Raw genomic sequence first — 19,352 nt, forward strand, 5'->3', positions numbered from 1 at the left:
TGATTGTGTACACCTTCCGGGTTACAGGACTGGAGTAGGTGGTGGTGGGAGGGTGCATAGGACAGGTTTTACACCGGGGGCGGTTGCAAGGGTAGGAGCCAGAGGGTAGGGGAGGTGGTTTGGGGATTTCATAGGGATGAACCAAGAGGTTACGAAGGTTAGGTGGACGGCGGAAAGACACTCTTGGTGGAGTGGGGAGGATTTCATGAAGGGTGGATCTCATTTCGGGGCAGGATTTTAGGAAGTCATATCCCTGCTGGAGAGCCACATTCAAGGTCTGATCCAGTCCTGGGAAGTATTCTGTTACAAGTGGGGCACTTTTGGGGTTCTTCTGTGAGAGGTTCTGGGTTTGAGGGGATGAGGAAGTGGCTCTGGTTATCTGCTTCTGTACCAGGTTGGGAGGGTAGTTGCGGGATGCGAAAGCTGTTTTCAGGTTGTTGGTGTAATGGTCGAGGGATTCAGGACTGGAGCAGATTCGTTTGCCACGAAGGCCTAGGCTGTAGGGAAGGGACCGTTTGATATGGAATGGGTGGCAGCTGTCATAATGGAGGTACTGTTGCTTGTTGGTGGGTTTGATGTGGACGGATGTGTGCAGCTGGCCATTGGACAGATGGAGGTCAACATCTAGGAAAGTGGCATGGGATTTGGAGTAGGACCAGGTGAATCTGATGGAACCAAAGGAGTTGAGGTTGGAGAGGAAATTCTGGAGTTGTTCTTCACTGTGAGTCCAGATCATGAAGATGTCATCAATAAATCTGTACCAAACTTTGGGTTGGCAGGCTTGGGTAACCAAGAAGGCTTCCTCTAAGCGACCCATAAATAGGTTGGCATACGAGGGGGCCATCCTGGTACCCATGGCTGTTCCCTTTAATTGTTGGTATGTCTGGCCTTCAAAAGTGAAGAAGTTGTGGGTCAGGATGAAGCTGGCTAAGGTGACGAGGAAAGAGGTTTTAGGTAGGGTGGCAGGTGATCGGCGTGAAAGGAAGTGCTCCATTGCAGCGAGGCCCTGGACGTGCGGGATATTTGTGTATAGGGAAGTGGCATCAATGGTTACCAGGATGGTTTCTGGGGGTAACAGACTGGGTACGGATTCCAGGCGTTCGAGAAAGTGGTTGGTGTCTTTGATGAAGGATGGGAGACTGCATGTAATGGGTTGAAGGTGTTGATCTACGAAGGCAGAGATGCGTTCTGTGGGGGCTTGGTAACCAGCTACAATGGGGCGGCCAGGATGTTTGGGTTTGTGAATTTTAGGAAGTAGGTAGAAGGTAGGAGTGCGAGGTGACGGTGGGGTGAGGAGTTTGATGGAGTCAGGTGAAAGGTTTTGTAGGGGGCCTAAGGTTCTGAGGATTCCTTGAAGCTCCGCCTGGACATCAGGAATGGGATTACTTTGGCAAACTTTGTATGTAGAGTTGTCTGAAAGCTGACGCAGTCCCTCAGCCACATACTCCCGACGATCAAGTACCACAGTCGTGGAACCCTTGTCAGCCGGAAGAATGATGATGGATCGGTCAGCTTTCAGATCACGGATAGCCTGGGATTCGGCTGTGGTGATGTTGGGAGTAGGATTAAGGTTTTTCAAGAAAGATTGAGAGGCAAGGCTGGAAGTGAGAAATTCCTGGAAGGTTTGGAGAGGGTGATTTTGAGGAAGAGGAGGTGGGTCCCGCTGTGATGGAGGACGGAACTGTTGCAGGCAGGGTTCAATTTGGATAGTGTCTTGGGGAGTTGGATCATTAGGAGTGGGATCAGGATTGTTTTTCTTCGTGGCAAAGTGATATTTCCAGCAGAGACTACGAGTGTAGGACAGTAAATCCTTGACAAGGGCAGTTTGGTTGAATCTGGGAGTGGGGCTGAAGGTGAGGCCTTTGGATAGGACAGAGGTTTCGGATTGGGAGAGGGGTTTGGAGGAAAGGTTAACTACTGAATTGGGGTGTTGTGGTTCCAGATTGTGTTGACTAGAATTTTGAGGTGTTGGGGGGAGTGGAGCTGGAAGTGGGAGATTGAGTAGATGGGAGGGACTGGGTCTGTGTGCAATGAGAGGAGGTTGAGGTTTGTTGGAAAGGTTGTGGAGGGTGAGTGAGTTGCCTTTCCGGAGGTGGGAAACCAGGAGATTGGATAGTTTTTTGAGGTGGAGGGTGGCATGTTGTTCTAATTTGCGGTTGGCCTGTAGGAGGATGCTATGTACAGCCGGTGTGGATGCGGGAGAGGAAAGATTGAGGACTTTGATTTGGGATAGGAGTTGACGGGTGTGTTCATTGGCCGAGTCGATGTATAGGTGAAGGATTAGGCGGGTGAGGGCTATGGATTGTGCTGTTTGGAACTGGTATAAGGACTGATGGAAAGAAGGATTGCAGCCAGAGATGGGAACTTTAAGTGTGAGGCCTTTGGGAGTAATGCCAAATGTCAGACAAGCCTGAGTAAATAAAATATGGGAGCGTAATCTGGCTAGGGTGAAGGCATGTTTGCGGAGGGAATGTAAATAAAATTTAATGGGGTCGTTGTAGGGATGTTGTGAGGTTGACATGGTGTTGGTAGGTGGAAAGGGTAATATGGGTTAAAGTGAAAGTAAAGAGAGATTTATATAGGGAGAGATAAAGGTGTGAAAAAAGTCGAAAAAGTGTTGGTTTGAGATGAGCTATGTTGATCATGTGCTGAACTTAGGTTGGTGAACAACAATGGGTGCAAAGGTTGGGTAGTTATGTTGTCTCCAGATCACGTTACAGGGTGGGGAAATTCAAGAAAATTTCGAGAAATTCAAGAAAATTTCGACAAAAAAATTTTTCGAAAAAAGTTTCGAAAAAATGATTGGCGAAAAAATAAAATTCGAAAAAAATTTTTGAATAAAATCTCGAAGAATATGTGTGTAAATGTATTCAAAGGACTGGTTATGTACTGGCAGGTTATGATAATGAGGCTAACAATTGTTTGATGAAGAAATAATAACGTGTAAACCTGTGGGAAGCTGCTAGAAAATGATCGGTTTTGTGGGAAAAACGGGAATGGAAATAAAACGAAAGTTGTTGAAAAAAAAAAAAAAAACTGAGATGGTTGTGTAATGGGTGAAAGGAACTGAAGCTGTGAAATAGTATTCACGAGTTTACACGAAATGTTTGTACACTTGGAACAATGGATTTTATAGCAGCGGTTATGTTGAAAGCGTTGAAAATTTTAGGTTATGGTTTGGAAGTAAATTACGTATTATTGAGTATAATTAGGCAGGATAAAATGTATGGTAGATTACGGAAAAATGGAAGATGAATACAAAGTGGAACTTCTTGTACAAACGAAAAGAGAAAGTAAGACGATAGAGAAGATTTCGAAATGCAACAGAGACAATAACAAACGTAATTGTTGGGTTCAAATTAATGACGATGTAAATAAAACAGAAAGAAACTTCCACATGGGAAAAATATATTAAAAATAAAGATTCCAAGACTTACCAAGCGGGAAAGCGCCGGCAGACAGGCACATGAACAAAACACACAAACACACACACAGAATTACAAGCTTTCGCAACTGGCAGTTGCTTCGTCAGGAAGGAAGGAAGGAGAGGGAAAAATGAAAGGGTGTGGGTTTTAAGGGAGAGGGTAAGGAGTCATTCCAATCCCGGGAGCGGAAAGACTTCCCTTAGGGGAAAAAAAGGACAGGTGTACACTCGCACACACACACACACATATCCATCCGCACATACACAGACACAAGCAGACATATTTAAAGGCAAAGAGTTAAGGGCAGAGATGTCAGTCGAGGCGGAAGTACAGAGGCAAAGAAGTTGTTGAAAGACAGGTGAGGTATGAGCGGCGGCAACTTGAAATTAGCGGAGGTTGAGGCCTGGCGGATATCGAGAAGAGAGGATATACTGAAGGGCGAGTTCCCATCTCCGGAGTTCGGATAGGTAGGTGTTGGTGGGAAGTATCCAGATAACTCGGACGGTGTAACACTGTGCCAAGATGTGCTGGCCGTGCATCAAGGCATGTTTAGCCACAGGGTGATCCTCATTACCAACAAACACTGTCTGCCTGTGTCCATTCATGCGAATGGACAGTTTGTTGCTGGTCATTCCCACATAGAAAGCATCACAGTGCAGGCAGGTCAGTTGGTAAATCACGTGGGTGCTTTCACATGTGGCTCTCCCTTTGATTGTGTACACCTTCCGGGTTACAGGACTGGAGTAGGTGGTGGTGGGAGGGTGCATAGGACAGGTTTTACACCGGGGGCGGTTGCAAGGGTAGGAGCCAGAGGGTAGGGGAGGTGGTTTGGGGATTTCATAGGGATGAACCAAGAGGTTACGAAGGTTAGGTGGACGGCGGAAAGACACTCTTGGTGGAGTGGGGAGGATTTCATGAAGGGTGGATCTCATTTCGGGGCAGGATTTTAGGAAGTCATATCCCTGCTGGAGAGCCACATTCAAGGTCTGATCCAGTCCTGGGAAGTATTCTGTTACAAGTGGGGCACTTTTGGGGTTCTTCTGTGAGAGGTTCTGGGTTTGAGGGGATGAGGAAGTGGCTCTGGTTATCTGCTTCTGTACCAGGTTGGGAGGGTAGTTGCGGGATGCGAAAGCTGTTTTCAGGTTGTTGGTGTAATGGTCGAGGGATTCAGGACTGGAGCAGATTCGTTTGCCACGAAGGCCTAGGCTGTAGGGAAGGGACCGTTTGATATGGAATGGGTGGCAGCTGTCATAATGGAGGTACTGTTGCTTGTTGGTGGGTTTGATGTGGACGGATGTGTGCAGCTGGCCATTGGACAGATGGAGGTCAACATCTAGGAAAGTGGCATGGGATTTGGAGTAGGACCAGGTGAATCTGATGGAACCAAAGGAGTTGAGGTTGGAGAGGAAATTCTGGAGTTGTTCTTCACTGTGAGTCCAGATCATGAAGATGTCATCAATAAATCTGTACCAAACTTTGGGTTGGCAGGCTTGGGTAACCAAGAAGGCTTCCTCTAAGCGACCCATAAATAGGTTGGCATACGAGGGGGCCATCCTGGTACCCATGGCTGTTCCCTTTAATTGTTGGTATGTCTGGCCTTCAAAAGTGAAGAAGTTGTGGGTCAGGATGAAGCTGGCTAAGGTGACGAGGAAAGAGGTTTTAGGTAGGGTGGCAGGTGATCGGCGTGAAAGGAAGTGCTCCATTGCAGCGAGGCCCTGGACGTGCGGGATATTTGTGTATAGGGAAGTGGCATCAATGGTTACCAGGATGGTTTCTGGGGGTAACAGACTGGGTACGGATTCCAGGCGTTCGAGAAAGTGGTTGGTGTCTTTGATGAAGGATGGGAGACTGCATGTAATGGGTTGAAGGTGTTGATCTACGAAGGCAGAGATGCGTTCTGTGGGGGCTTGGTAACCAGCTACAATGGGGCGGCCAGGATGTTTGGGTTTGTGAATTTTAGGAAGTAGGTAGAAGGTAGGAGTGCGAGGTGACGGTGGGGTGAGGAGTTTGATGGAGTCAGGTGAAAGGTTTTGTAGGGGGCCTAAGGTTCTGAGGATTCCTTGAAGCTCCGCCTGGACATCAGGAATGGGATTACTTTGGCAAACTTTGTATGTAGAGTTGTCTGAAAGCTGACGCAGTCCCTCAGCCACATACTCCCGACGATCAAGTACCACAGTCGTGGAACCCTTGTCAGCCGGAAGAATGATGATGGATCGGTCAGCTTTCAGATCACGGATAGCCTGGGATTCGGCTGTGGTGATGTTGGGAGTAGGATTAAGGTTTTTCAAGAAAGATTGAGAGGCAAGGCTGGAAGTGAGAAATTCCTGGAAGGTTTGGAGAGGGTGATTTTGAGGAAGAGGAGGTGGGTCCCGCTGTGATGGAGGACGGAACTGTTGCAGGCAGGGTTCAATTTGGATAGTGTCTTGGGGAGTTGGATCATTAGGAGTGGGATCAGGATTGTTTTTCTTCGTGGCAAAGTGATATTTCCAGCAGAGACTACGAGTGTAGGACAGTAAATCCTTGACAAGGGCAGTTTGGTTGAATCTGGGAGTGGGGCTGAAGGTGAGGCCTTGCCTGCACATGCCTTGATGCACGGCCAGCACATCTTGGCACAGTGTTACACCGTCCGAGTTATCTGGATACTTCCCACCAACACCTACCTATCCGAACTCCGGAGATGGGAACTCGCCCTTCAGTATATCCTCTCTTCTCGATATCCGCCAGGCCTCAACCTCCGCTAATTTCAAGTTGCCGCCGCTCATACCTCACCTGTCTTTCAACAACTTCTTTGCCTCTGTACTTCCGCCTCGACTGACATCTCTGCCCTTAACTCTTTGCCTTTAAATATGTCTGCTTGTGTCTGTGTATGTGCGGATGGATATGTGTGTGTGTGTGTGCGAGTGTACACCTGTCCTTTTTTTCCCCTAAGGGAAGTCTTTCCGCTCCCGGGATTGGAATGACTCCTTACCCTCTCCCTTAAAACCCACACCCTTTCATTTTTCCCTCTCCTTCCTTCCTTCCTGACGAAGCAACTGCCAGTTGCGAAAGCTTGTAATTCTGTGTGTGTGTTTGTGTGTTTTGTTCATGTGCCTGTCTGCCGGCGCTTTCCCGCTTGGTAAGTCTTGGAATCTTTATTTTTAATATATTTTTCCCATGTGGAAGTTTCTTTCTGTTTTATTTACATCGTCATTAATTTGAACCCAACAATTACGTTTGTTATTGTCTCTGTTGCATTTCGAAATCTTCTCTATCGTCTTACTTTCTCTTTTCGTTTGTACAAGAAGTTCCACTTTGTATTCATCTTCCATTTTTCCGTAATCTACCATACATTTTATCCTGCCTAATTATACTCAATAATACGTAATTTACTTCCAAACCATAACCTAAAATTTTCAACGCTTTCAACATAACCGCTGCTATAAAATCCATTGTTCCAAGTGTACAAACATTTCGTGTAAACTCGTGAATACTATTTCACAGCTTCAGTTCCTTTCACCCATTACACAACCATCTCAGTTTTTTTTTTTTTCAACAACTTTCGTTTTATTTCCATTCCCGTTTTTCCCACAAAACCGATCATTTTCTAGCAGCTTCCCACAGGTTTACACGTTATTATTTCTTCATCAAACAATTGTTAGCCTCATTATCATAACCTGCCAGTACATAACCAGTCCTTTGAATACATTTACACACATATTCTTCGAGATTTTATTCAAAAATTTTTTTCGAATTTTATTTTTTCGCCAATCATTTTTTCGAAACTTTTTTCGAAAAATTTTTTTGTCGAAATTTTCTTGAATTTCTCGAAATTTTCTTGAATTTCCCCACCCTGTAACGTGATCTGGAGACAACATAACTACCCAACCTTTGCACCCATTGTTGTTCACCAACCTAAGTTCAGCACATGATCAACATAGCTCATCTCAAACCAACACTTTTTCGACTTTTTTCACACCTTTATCTCTCCCTATATAAATCTCTCTTTACTTTCACTTTAACCCATATTACCCTTTCCACCTACCAACACCATGTCAACCTCACAACATCCCTACAACGACCCCATTAAATTTTATTTACATTCCCTCCGCAAACATGCCTTCACCCTAGCCAGATTACGCTCCCATATTTTATTTACTCAGGCTTGTCTGACATTTGGCATTACTCCCAAAGGCCTCACACTTAAAGTTCCCATCTCTGGCTGCAATCCTTCTTTCCATCAGTCCTTATACCAGTTCCAAACAGCACAATCCATAGCCCTCACCCGCCTAATCCTTCACCTATACATCGACTCGGCCAATGAACACACCCGTCAACTCCTATCCCAAATCAAAGTCCTCAATCTTTCCTCTCCCGCATCCACACCGGCTGTACATAGCATCCTCCTACAGGCCAACCGCAAATTAGAACAACATGCCACCCTCCACCTCAAAAAACTATCCAATCTCCTGGTTTCCCACCTCCGGAAAGGCAACTCACTCACCCTCCACAACCTTTCCAACAAACCTCAACCTCCTCTCATTGCACACAGACCCAGTCTCTCCCATCTACTCAATCTCCCACTTCCAGCTCCACTCCCCCCAACACCTCAAAATTCTAGTCAACACAATCTGGAACCACAACACCCCAATTCAGTAGTTAACCTTTCCTCCAAACCCCTCTCCCAATCCGAAACCTCTGTCCTATCCAAAGGCCTCACCTTCAGCCCCACTCCCAGATTCAACCAAACTGCCCTTGTCAAGGATTTACTGTCCTACACTCGTAGTCTCTGCTGGAAATATCACTTTGCCACGAAGAAAAACAATCCTGATCCCACTCCTAATGATCCAACTCCCCAAGACACTATCCAAATTGAACCCTGCCTGCAACAGTTCCGTCCTCCATCACAGCGGGACCCACCTCCTCTTCCTCAAAATCACCCTCTCCAAACCTTCCAGGAATTTCTCACTTCCAGCCTTGCCTCTCAATCTTTCTTGAAAAACCTTAATCCTACTCCCAACATCACCACAGCCGAATCCCAGGCTATCCGTGATCTGAAAGCTGACCGATCCATCATCATTCTTCCGGCTGACAAGGGTTCCACGACTGTGGTACTTGATCGTCGGGAGTATGTGGCTGAGGGACTGCGTCAGCTTTCAGACAACTCTACATACAAAGTTTGCCAAAGTAATCCCATTCCTGATGTCCAGGCGGAGCTTCAAGGAATCCTCAGAACCTTAGGCCCCCTACAAAACCTTTCACCTGACTCCATCAAACTCCTCACCCCACCGTCACCTCGCACTCCTACCTTCTACCTACTTCCTAAAATTCACAAACCCAAACATCCTGGCCGCCCCATTGTAGCTGGTTACCAAGCCCCCACAGAACGCATCTCTGCCTTCGTAGATCAACACCTTCAACCCATTACATGCAGTCTCCCATCCTTCATCAAAGACACCAACCACTTTCTCGAACGCCTGGAATCCGTACCCAGTCTGTTACCCCCAGAAACCATCCTGGTAACCATTGATGCCACTTCCCTATACACAAATATCCCGCACGTCCAGGGCCTCGCTGCAATGGAGCACTTCCTTTCACGCCGATCACCTGCCACCCTACCTAAAACCTCTTTCCTCGTCACCTTAGCCAGCTTCATCCTGACCCACAACTTCTTCACTTTTGAAGGCCAGACATACCAACAATTAAAGGGAACAGCCATGGGTACCAGGATGGCCCCCTCGTATGCCAACCTATTTATGGGTCGCTTAGAGGAAGCCTTCTTGGTTACCCAAGCCTGCCAACCCAAAGTTTGGTACAGATTTATTGATGACATCTTCATGATCTGGACTCACAGTGAAGAACAACTCCAGAATTTCCTCTCCAACCTCAACTCCTTTGGTTCCATCAGATTCACCTGGTCCTACTCCAAATCCCATGCCACTTTCCTAGATGTTGACCTCCATCTGTCCAATGGCCAGCTGCACACATCCGTCCACATCAAACCCACCAACAAGCAACAGTACCTCCATTATGACAGCTGCCACCCATTCCATATCAAACGGTCCCTTCCCTACAGCCTAGGCCTTCGTGGCAAACGAATCTGCTCCAGTCCTGAATCCCTCGACCATTACACCAACAACCTGAAAACAGCTTTCGCATCCCGCAACTACCCTCCCAACCTGGTACAGAAGCAGATAACCAGAGCCACTTCCTCATCCCCTCAAACCCAGAACCTCTCACAGAAGAACCCCAAAAGTGCCCCACTTGTAACAGAATACTTCCCAGGACTGGATCAGACCTTGAATGTGGCTCTCCAGCAGGGATATGACTTCCTAAAATCCTGCCCCGAAATGAGATCCATCCTTCATGAAATCCTCCCCACTCCACCAAGAGTGTCTTTCCGCCGTCCACCTAACCTTCGTAACCTCTTGGTTCATCCCTATGAAATCCCCAAACCACCTCCCCTACCCTCTGGCTCCTACCCTTGCAACCGCCCCCGGTGTAAAACCTGTCCTATGCACCCTCCCACCACCACCTACTCCAGTCCTGTAACCCGGAAGGTGTACACAATCAAAGGGAGAGCCACATGTGAAAGCACCCACGTGATTTACCAACTGACCTGCCTGCACTGTGATGCTTTCTATGTGGGAATGACCAGCAACAAACTGTCCATTCGCATGAATGGACACAGGCAGACAGTGTTTGTTGGTAATGAGGATCACCCTGTGGCTAAACATGCCTTGATGCACGGCCAGCACATCTTGGCACAGTGTTACACCGTCCGAGTTATCTGGATACTTCCCACCAACACCTACCTATCCGAACTCCGGAGATGGGAACTCGCCCTTCAGTATATCCTCTCTTCTCGATATCCGCCAGGCCTCAACCTCCGCTAATTTCAAGTTGCTGCCGCTCATACCTCACCTGTCTTTCAACAACTTCTTTGCCTCTTACTTCCGCCTCGACTGACATCTCTGCCCTTAACTCTTTGCCTTTAAATATGTCTGCTTGTGTCTGTGTATGTGCGGATGGATATGTGTGTGTGTGTGTGCGAGTGTACACCTGTCCTTTTTTTCCCCTAAGGGAAGTCTTTCCGCTCCCGGGATTGGAATGACTCCTTACCCTCTCCCTTAAAACCCACACCCTTTCATTTTTCCCTCTCCTTCCTTCCTTCCTGACGAAGCAACTGCCAGTTGCGAAAGCTTGTAATTCTGTGTGTGTGTTTGTGTGTTTTGTTCATGTGCCTGTCTGCCGGCGCTTTCCCGCTTGGTAAGTCTTGGAATCTTTATTTTTAATATATTTTTTAGTATTCATTTACAGATGTCTTCAGCATCTTATTAAATTGTAATGTAATTATTGTGACCAACTGTTTGATAATGGTATTTGCTGAGTCAACATTATCTGGTGCAATAGAAATCCTTCGTGCAGAAAGGGCTGGCTGACACACTTTCAACCTGACACTTATAGGAAGGCCATTTTCATGCAATACAATTGTTTTTGGTTCATAGTTATGAAAGACAGACAGCTGAAAACCATTACATATTTTACTTGAAGTGTTCCCAGTTCTTCTGATTCATGTCTGCTAGCTGATTGGAATTATCATCACCTAAGTTTCTGTGCACTGCTTGTAATAGGAATTAAGATGCAGTGAAAATGTGCATGGTTCTCATTCATGTAAATGATCCCCAGTATTAAAGAAGGCTTGATTTATTGATCATCTTGCTTGTTTGCATTTGCAGTCTATCACAAAGTATACTTTATGAACTCATTAGTATGGCTTGGTGGGTATCAAACTAAAAATTTAAAAGTCAGGACTGCATCATCACTTGGTCTTGGGACTATTTCCGTTGCTTACTGCTTCTTTTGCTTATGAGAGTGATTTATAAATGTGAAAAATCCCTAGTTACAATGTGGTTCAGAGCCCACTTTAAACTGTAGGTCCTTCTTTAACTTGCTAGGTCTTCTCAAAGAGTAGAGGGGTTGTCATTTCTAAGATCAAAAGAAAACAAGGGTATACCATTTTGTTAGAACAAAGCCCAGCAAAAGTTGCTGTGTTATTAAACTCCAGGTTAAGGGTAGCATTACTCTACTCATTAGTAGTGTCTCAGCTGTGGCTTATTATTGTTCTTAAATTTAGAATCAGCTTTTATCTTAAAACTTTGGAAGATATGGCTTTGTGATGCTTGTAACTAAACATTCTTCGAACATTGAATTATTTCAAGAGAGAGCTCATTAACTGCATTATGTTTAGAAAAACTTAATTTCCACACTCTTTAGCATGTAGATAGCAGTCATTGGCATTACTTTAATAGCTTCCGACAGCATTAAGTTGTAACTCCAGTGCCAAAGCTTGTTCAAAAAAATCTGCAGATTGTTGCAGTCCAGCTTTACGCTGAATGCTGTAGCTAAACTTATAGTGTAATACTATAGTAATAATATAACAGTTCACAACCAGTGAAATCCACGAGTTTGGATTTGTACTACACATTATGCAGATATTCAATTTAAAGTTAATTGTACAATGAAACTTTTCCTCTTGAGGGGGGAGAGTTAAATCAATTTCTCATGGGGTAACAATCTCAGTGCTTCATTCTGTTTTTACTGTTTAACTTGGCAAACAGTGCGCAGGTTCTGAGTGAAAATTTAATTTTGGGATCGTTTCTTACTCCTGAGGTAACCCTTTGTCTGCCATATGCATTTCTCCTGTGTTGTTAGTCCATGCAGGAGAGCCTCTGTGGATTTTGAGGTTCCTAAGCCACCTTAAAGTCTAAGCTTTAGAAGTTTTTCTTTTTCTCAAAGTTTGTTGTTAAACATTTGCTAATCAGTTGTGGTGTCTAGTGGTTCCTTAATTTTTTTACAGTCTCTTTCAAGTATCTGTCTTTGACGTATGATCAATCTCTTAAAAAAATGCAGTGTAACTCCACTTTCACATTCCAAAAATTAACTTATTTTCCTTCTATTTGTGATAGCGATTCGGCATAGATCCCTCAGAGGGATTGGTGGGTTAAGTCTTCCATAAACAGCCCTTTTCAATCCACCCCAAGCATGTTGGATAGAGTTCATGTCTGGAGAACATGCTGGCCACTGTAGTCAAGCGATGTTGTTATGAAGGAAGCCATTGACAAGATGTGCGTGATTGGGGCGCAAATTGTCGTCCATGAAAACAAATGCCTCACCAACATTCTGCCAATATGGGTGCACTTCCGGTCGAAGGATGGCATTCACGTATCTCACAGCTGTTATGGCACATGTAGCGTATGTCACCCCACAAATGCCACCCCAAAACAGCAGGGAACCTCCACCTTCGTGCACTCGCTGGACAGTGTGTCTAAGGCGTTCAGCCTGATTGGGTGGCCTCCAAACATGTCTCCGGCAATTGTCTGGTTGAAGGTATATATGACACTCATTGGTGAAGAGAACGTGATGCCAATCCTGAGCAGTCCATTCAGCATGCTGTTGGGCCTATCTGTATCACGCTGCCTGGTGTCGTGTTTGCAAAGGTGGACCTCGGGAGTGAAGTTGTGCATCATGCAGCCTATTGCACACAGTTTGAGTTGTAACAGGATGTCCTGTGGCCGCACGAAAAGGATTAGTCAACATAGTGGCGTTGCTGTCAGGGTTTCTCCGAGCTATAATCTGTAGGTAGTGGTCACCCACTGCAGTAGTAGCCCTTGGACGGCCTGGTCGAGGCTTGTCATCATAGTTCCTGTCTCTTTGTATCTCCTCTATATCTGAACAACATCGCTTTGGTTCACTCAGAGACACCTGGACACTTCCCTTGTTGAGAGCCCTTCCTGGCACAAAGAAACAATGTGGATGTGATCGAATCATGGTATTGACCATCCTGGCATGGTTGAACTACAGACAACATGAGCTGTGTACCTCCTTCCTGGTGGAATGTCTGGAACTGATGGGCTGTTGAACACCCTCAGTCTTAAGAGGTGCTGCTCAAGCATGGTTGTTCACATATTTGGATGGCTTTAGTGGCATCTCTTAACAGTCAAAGGGCTTGTGTCTGTGATACCATACCCACAGTCAACGTCTGTCTTCAGGAGTTCTAGAAACTGGGATGATGCAGAACTTTTTTTGATGTATGTATATGAACTAGTTTCAAACTATTGCAGATGTTGTGCCTTGTGGGAAAAAGTTTATGGATTTCCTGGGAATTATTTGCATTTATTCCAAAAAAATGCAATAAAGTTTGAGTTGTGGGGAGATAACAAGTGGTTTATGGTGTATGGTTTATTGTAGAATATGTAGCTGTTTTCTGGGTGGTGGAGGTGGTTGGGTTGTGACCAGACAGTAGAGCTGAAGTTACATGCACATTCCACTCTATATCATGTCCTTCAGATGTATATTTCGTTACGCCACTGCGTATCTACGTAATAATAATGTCATTACAACTTTTGTGGAATTTTTCATTGGATATGTTATGTCAACATCTCTCATTGCCAGTTGCTGTCCATTATTTTGCATTCTGAGAGGGGGAGAGGAATCTTTTGTAACATATTATATAGCAAGTTTATGATTGGAAGTTAGTCTGGTTTCGCATATATGTATGTAACATGTGCCAAAGTTTGTAATTGCTTTTAGATTTCTTCTAAATTTTTGATGTGGTCATACATTTTCAGACAAAGGCAAATCCAGAATGGAAATCCAGAAGAAATTGAAATGAACTATTAATTCTGAACGTAATTTTCTTTTTAGTAAGATGGTTTCACATAAAAAATTGAACATTCTGTATCGTCAATTCGTGTATCATGCTTAGTTGTAAGACACTGCTTGCTTTTACTTTTGATCTTCATTATTGTTTGACATAGTAGGGATTAGGATTTTGCTTATGAGTTTCATCTTAGTTTTTCGTGGTAGGTGCTCATATATCGCTGTTCTCAGTGGAGAAACGTGGTAGACTCTCTGTGTTATGTAATGTACAGTCTAACAGTTTTTCATTTACCTATGCATGTTTCATTATTTGCATGTTGTCTTCTGTAAATTTTTAAATTATCATAACACTACCAGCACGAAATACCTGATAGTGTTGTTTGATACAGATTAACAGCAGCAGCAACACTGGGGAAACATGTATAGATAAAAGCAGAAAGTCTCTCTAATTTTTAAATTTTGTTGTTAGTTCTTTACTTTTCATAATCTATATTTAACAATTTATATCAGTGTTAATGATTCCCTTCGACTATTTGTCTTGTGGGTCCTGCAAATTTGTAAACTAAGTACATGAACTGCATTCTTCACAAAGGGTAAAAATAGTACCTAATAATTTCGTTAGTTAAGTACATAAAGCAAACGTTCAAAATGTTGTGAAGTCAAACTGGAAACCTTGGTCTCATATTGAAAGGGATACAGAGAGGAGCACTACGCTGAAATTTGTGAATTTCTTGGATGTTTTGTTGCTATTATGGAAGCATGAGAATTTTTTAGAGCATATATGGAATTTTAAATCTATATTTGTCGTTATTGGATTATCATTGCCATAACATCTGAGATATGAAGAACAATTTGTTGTTAGTAAACATTTTTTATACGTGATAGTAAGAGGAAGGCAAATCATGTGGCATTAACCTAACTACTGTTTTTATTATTTCTTTCAGATTCTTAAACGTGAATGGCCCAAAAACTGGGAATCATTCATTCCTGATATTGTTGGAGCAAGTAAAACTAATGAGAGCTTATGTCAGAACAACATGGCAATTCTTAAGCTTCTCAGTGAGGAAGTTTTTGATTTTTCAAGTGGCCAAATAACACAGAGTAAAGCAAAACATTTGAAAGATTCAATGTGCTCAGAATTTTCACAGATTTTTCATTTGTGTCAGTTTGTAATGGTGAGTATAGTTACTTCAGATATGTACACAGTGATCTAAGAGAAATGAAAGAAAAGCATTTACAGTCTGATGTAATTTGAGCTGCAGTAGTATTAAGAGGTCACAAGCACATCATTTCTATTATTTCTCAAACTTTGTTCAATGGATTCTGACAGTGAGTGCAGCACTATTTCTCTAACGATTGGCAGAATGTAGGACATCCAAAATCTAAGATGTGTTTACACAGGTCCAAAAAATGTGGAAGAGAATAGCTGGCTATATGACGGCCTCTTTGTACCAATGATCTGTGTCTTTTTGTGCATGTTAAGTCAGAAACTGTCCAGGTGATTAGGTTTCATACCTGGAGAGCTCATGTTTCATGTGACTTGATTTAATAAGTTAAAACTTTCACAATTCTAAATAGTGAATTTGATGTTTGAAACATGGAGGCAACCTACCAGCTAATGAGTGTTCAGGTACAGATAAAATCTCAGACAAAGCATTTTTCAGAATTAAGTGATAATGTTCTACATGATTTCAAAGTAATATTCACTTTTGGTTAACATCCAAACAAGTGAAATCTATTGCCCTAATATCTGTCGTAACAGGCAATTGGAGTCTCACAGATACATACTAGAGAACCAATTGACAAATATACTCAGTGAGTCTAACACTCTGATATTTTTTACTAGAAACATGAGCGCACTCATTATATGAAAGGAAATTTTAGTTCTAAAATGTTTGAATACTCTACATTGGTTATCAAACATGGTAGAATTTGAGAACATATTGTTTCATGGGTTGCTGATGACTACTAAAGTCATGTACTTGCTCATACTATTATTTGTGTTAACCACTAGGTTTGTTGTACTGTTTAGTTGCCTGTAACTGTGTTTTATTATCTTTAGGTAACTTTCTCAGGAAGCATGGGATTTAATACTAACAACAAATTTTTTACTTTGAACATAAATTATTTTATTTCCAAGAATAGTGGTTGCTTTTCAAGTCTTAGTTTTCCTGAGAGGTTTCCATATTTGGTGAATACAGTTATAGAGTGAAATAGGTAACAGTCATAATTTATTTCCTGACATGGAGGATTTACAAGATTGTCTTATTTTCAACCAATTATGTTATGGTTGCAGCATTGTAACCATTAATTTACAGTACCTGGTATTATCATTGGACATACTACTATCTCCATTCACAGCTGCCACAAAGTTTGACAAGTGGTGACATGCTTCCAGTACAACTCTGTGCAGCCTACTTACACTCTTTGCCTCTAGGTGACATGGGTATGAATTCCTATAACTATTGTGGGAGAAAAAAAGCAGAGGCTCCAGCAGTTTGATGAACCCTTATTCTCTTACTTTTCTCTAGTTAGTACTTCTTGGGAAGGGGTTGGGCAGAGAGGTTAATAATGTTTATTGTTATGTTGAGATTTACATTATTGTACCCATTTGGAAAAATTGCATATTGGTCACTTCTAGCACCTGCAGCCACTGCTATGCTTGTTAGTCCTGTTGGTGCACTGCTGTATTGTGTTTTTGTTTACGTGAAGTACGCACAAATGCATCACGAAAAATGGATGTGCGTATTATGGACAAAGAATGAATAAAGTAAGTTGTTTCAAATGAATGTTGGTTGCAGGTGTTATTCAAACAGGCTTTCACAGGATAGATTACTATGGAGAGCTACATCAATGGGACAGTGACTAATGCGCATACATACAGTAGATGTTTGGAAGGCTGTTTGCAGTGACAACAGAGAGAACTGTTGGTGGTGGTGGTGGTGGTGGTGGTGGTGGTGGTGGTGGGCAAGTCTCATCATCTGTTGAATAACTACTACAACCAACATCTTTCTGCAGTTGCTCATCAGTAAATTAAAATGCATGATAAAAGCCATGAATGGGAGTGTGTGTGTCTACACGCACATTCATGACCTTTCCATATGCTTGAATAAGAGTATTTTATAGTTGTGACAAAACAGTGAAAGCAAGAATTAGCTGAAGGAAGTGCTGAAAGTAATTCCCTGGTACATATGCTCACTGGCTGGTAATAAGTAAACGTTGGGTAACAATTCTATATATGGATGCTAAGAATGCTTTTCATAAAAACCTCTTTCTCAGATTAATAGTATACCATATTTAGCCATGTATAAGGCAAGGTTTATTTCCTAAATTAGTAATTAAAAAATAAATTGCTGTATTACATTTGTGTATAAATTTATCAATCCAATCTGATTTTTTGTTGTTGTTATATTTGTATATAAAGTATTGATTATAGAGGTAATCAGTTTTACATTGTGTGCGAGTGTAATAATAACTGATTTTTTGTTGTTGTTATATTTGTATATAAAGTATTGATTATAGAGGTAATCAGTTTTACATTGTGTGCGAGTGTAATATAGAGATTGTCTTACATTATCAGATGAAACTTTGATATTTAAAGTCACACATAGATTTAATTTGATGATTTCAGAAGGGTGGGATGGGATGCATCACCACCAGCACAGCCAAGCATGGGGAGGGTAGTGACGAGTTGGCAACAAATTTCATTATGCTGTCAACCATAGGAATGAATCCTACGTACCTCTTGTTTCTTAAATGTTTCCACCTTTGCCTTTACCATATTTGCCTGAATCTAAATTTAGTAATTTACATAACAGATGGAAAAATACTTTGCAATAGTGTACATTTCTGTACGAGACAAATTAAATCTGACAGTATGTTTACACAAACATCCACACACAGTGTGATGAATGGAATAAAAGCTTCAACAACAATGCTAAAGCAGTTACTGCTCAACAGCACTATTGATTTTCGATGTTGGTAACAAATAATGAAGGCAGTGTTAGCTTGAAGTGGTCTGAATTGTGCTGATTCAGCATTAAGGAGTTGAGAGGCTAACATATTGTTGTTATTCAGCTTACTTAATACTATAAGAACAGTAAATTGTAGTGATTGATTATGAATGCTCATCACAATTGTAATAGTTGAGAAACTAAAAGTATGCAGTTCACAGTTAGTTCATGCATGCAATACAAAACTAATTTCACGTTAATGGTTATTCGTGATACAGGAGGTAATGATTACAGGTAGTGTTAGATGAAGAATAAATTGTATGTCGCCAGTTCTACAGGGACAAGTTATAGATTACCAAATCAGGGAAAGTTTCATGAATTGAAGCAGCAGGTCGTTCAGTATGTGAGAGAGCAATGAAATTAAGGCTTCCTGATTACTTGAGAAATTGAACATGTCGCAGAATAAAATAACTAGCTCAGTGACTTCCTGCAACTTTAACAAAAGGCTACTTGTGTATCAGTCATATAATCTACCTAAGAAAACACTACAGCTGTTTGGAATAGAGCGAGTTTGCTTTTTAGGCACATGTTACGATACTTTGTATCAGTAAAACAGTTTGTAGCCTTCACTGACCGTAATTATCCTCCCAGCCTTGTATGAAAATAAATATCCTGTGCTTTATCTTCCCAGTCTCCCACCACCTCCCAAAGCCCCACTGTCCGGTAACAGAGGAGCATTCCCCTCTTAACTCAGTACCACCCAGGACTGCAGCAACTGAATTACATTCCTTGCCAGGGTTTAGATTACCTCTCGTTGTGCCCTGAAATGCGAGATGTCCTGCCCACTATCTTCCCACCCCTCTCACAGTGGTATTCCACCATCCACCAAACCTACACAATGTTCTCGTCCATCCTTACACACACAATCCCTGCTCCCAACCCTTTAACTCATGGCTCATACCCCTGTAATAGACTCAGATTCAAGACCTGTCCATACGTCCTCCCACCACCACCACCACCACCTACTTTAGTCCAGTCACTAACATCACCTACCCCGTCAAAGGCAGGACTACCTGCGAAACCAGTCATGTGGTCTAAAAGTTAAACTGCAACCACTGTGCTGCATTCTATGTAGGCGTGACAACCAACAAGAACTACATGAATGGCCACCAACAAACTGTGGCCAGGAAACAAGTGGACCACCCTGTTGCTGAACACGCTGCTAAACATGATATCCTCCATTTCAATGACTGCTTCACAGCCTGTACCATATGGATCCTTCTCACCAACATCAGCTTTTTTGAATTGCACAGGTGGGAACTTTCCCTGCAATACG

At 42.8% G+C, this 19,352-nt stretch overlaps 1 protein-coding gene across 2 annotated transcripts in view; it reads left to right on the forward strand.

The window, feature by feature from the left end:
• LOC126279057 (exportin-1) overlaps positions 1-19,352 on the forward strand; it is a 150,205-nt gene that overhangs the window by 45,638 nt on the left and 85,215 nt on the right. For both annotated transcript variants that reach the window (XM_049979488.1, XM_049979486.1), the window contains exon 5: positions 15,008-15,238. In XM_049979488.1, the coding sequence (XP_049835445.1) occupies positions 15,008-15,238 (231 nt within the window). The remainder of the gene's footprint in view (positions 1-15,007; positions 15,239-19,352) is intronic.

Source organism: Schistocerca gregaria, chromosome 6 (assembly GCF_023897955.1).
Source record: "Schistocerca gregaria isolate iqSchGreg1 chromosome 6, iqSchGreg1.2, whole genome shotgun sequence".
Lineage (NCBI taxonomy): Eukaryota > Metazoa > Arthropoda > Insecta > Orthoptera > Acrididae > Schistocerca > Schistocerca gregaria.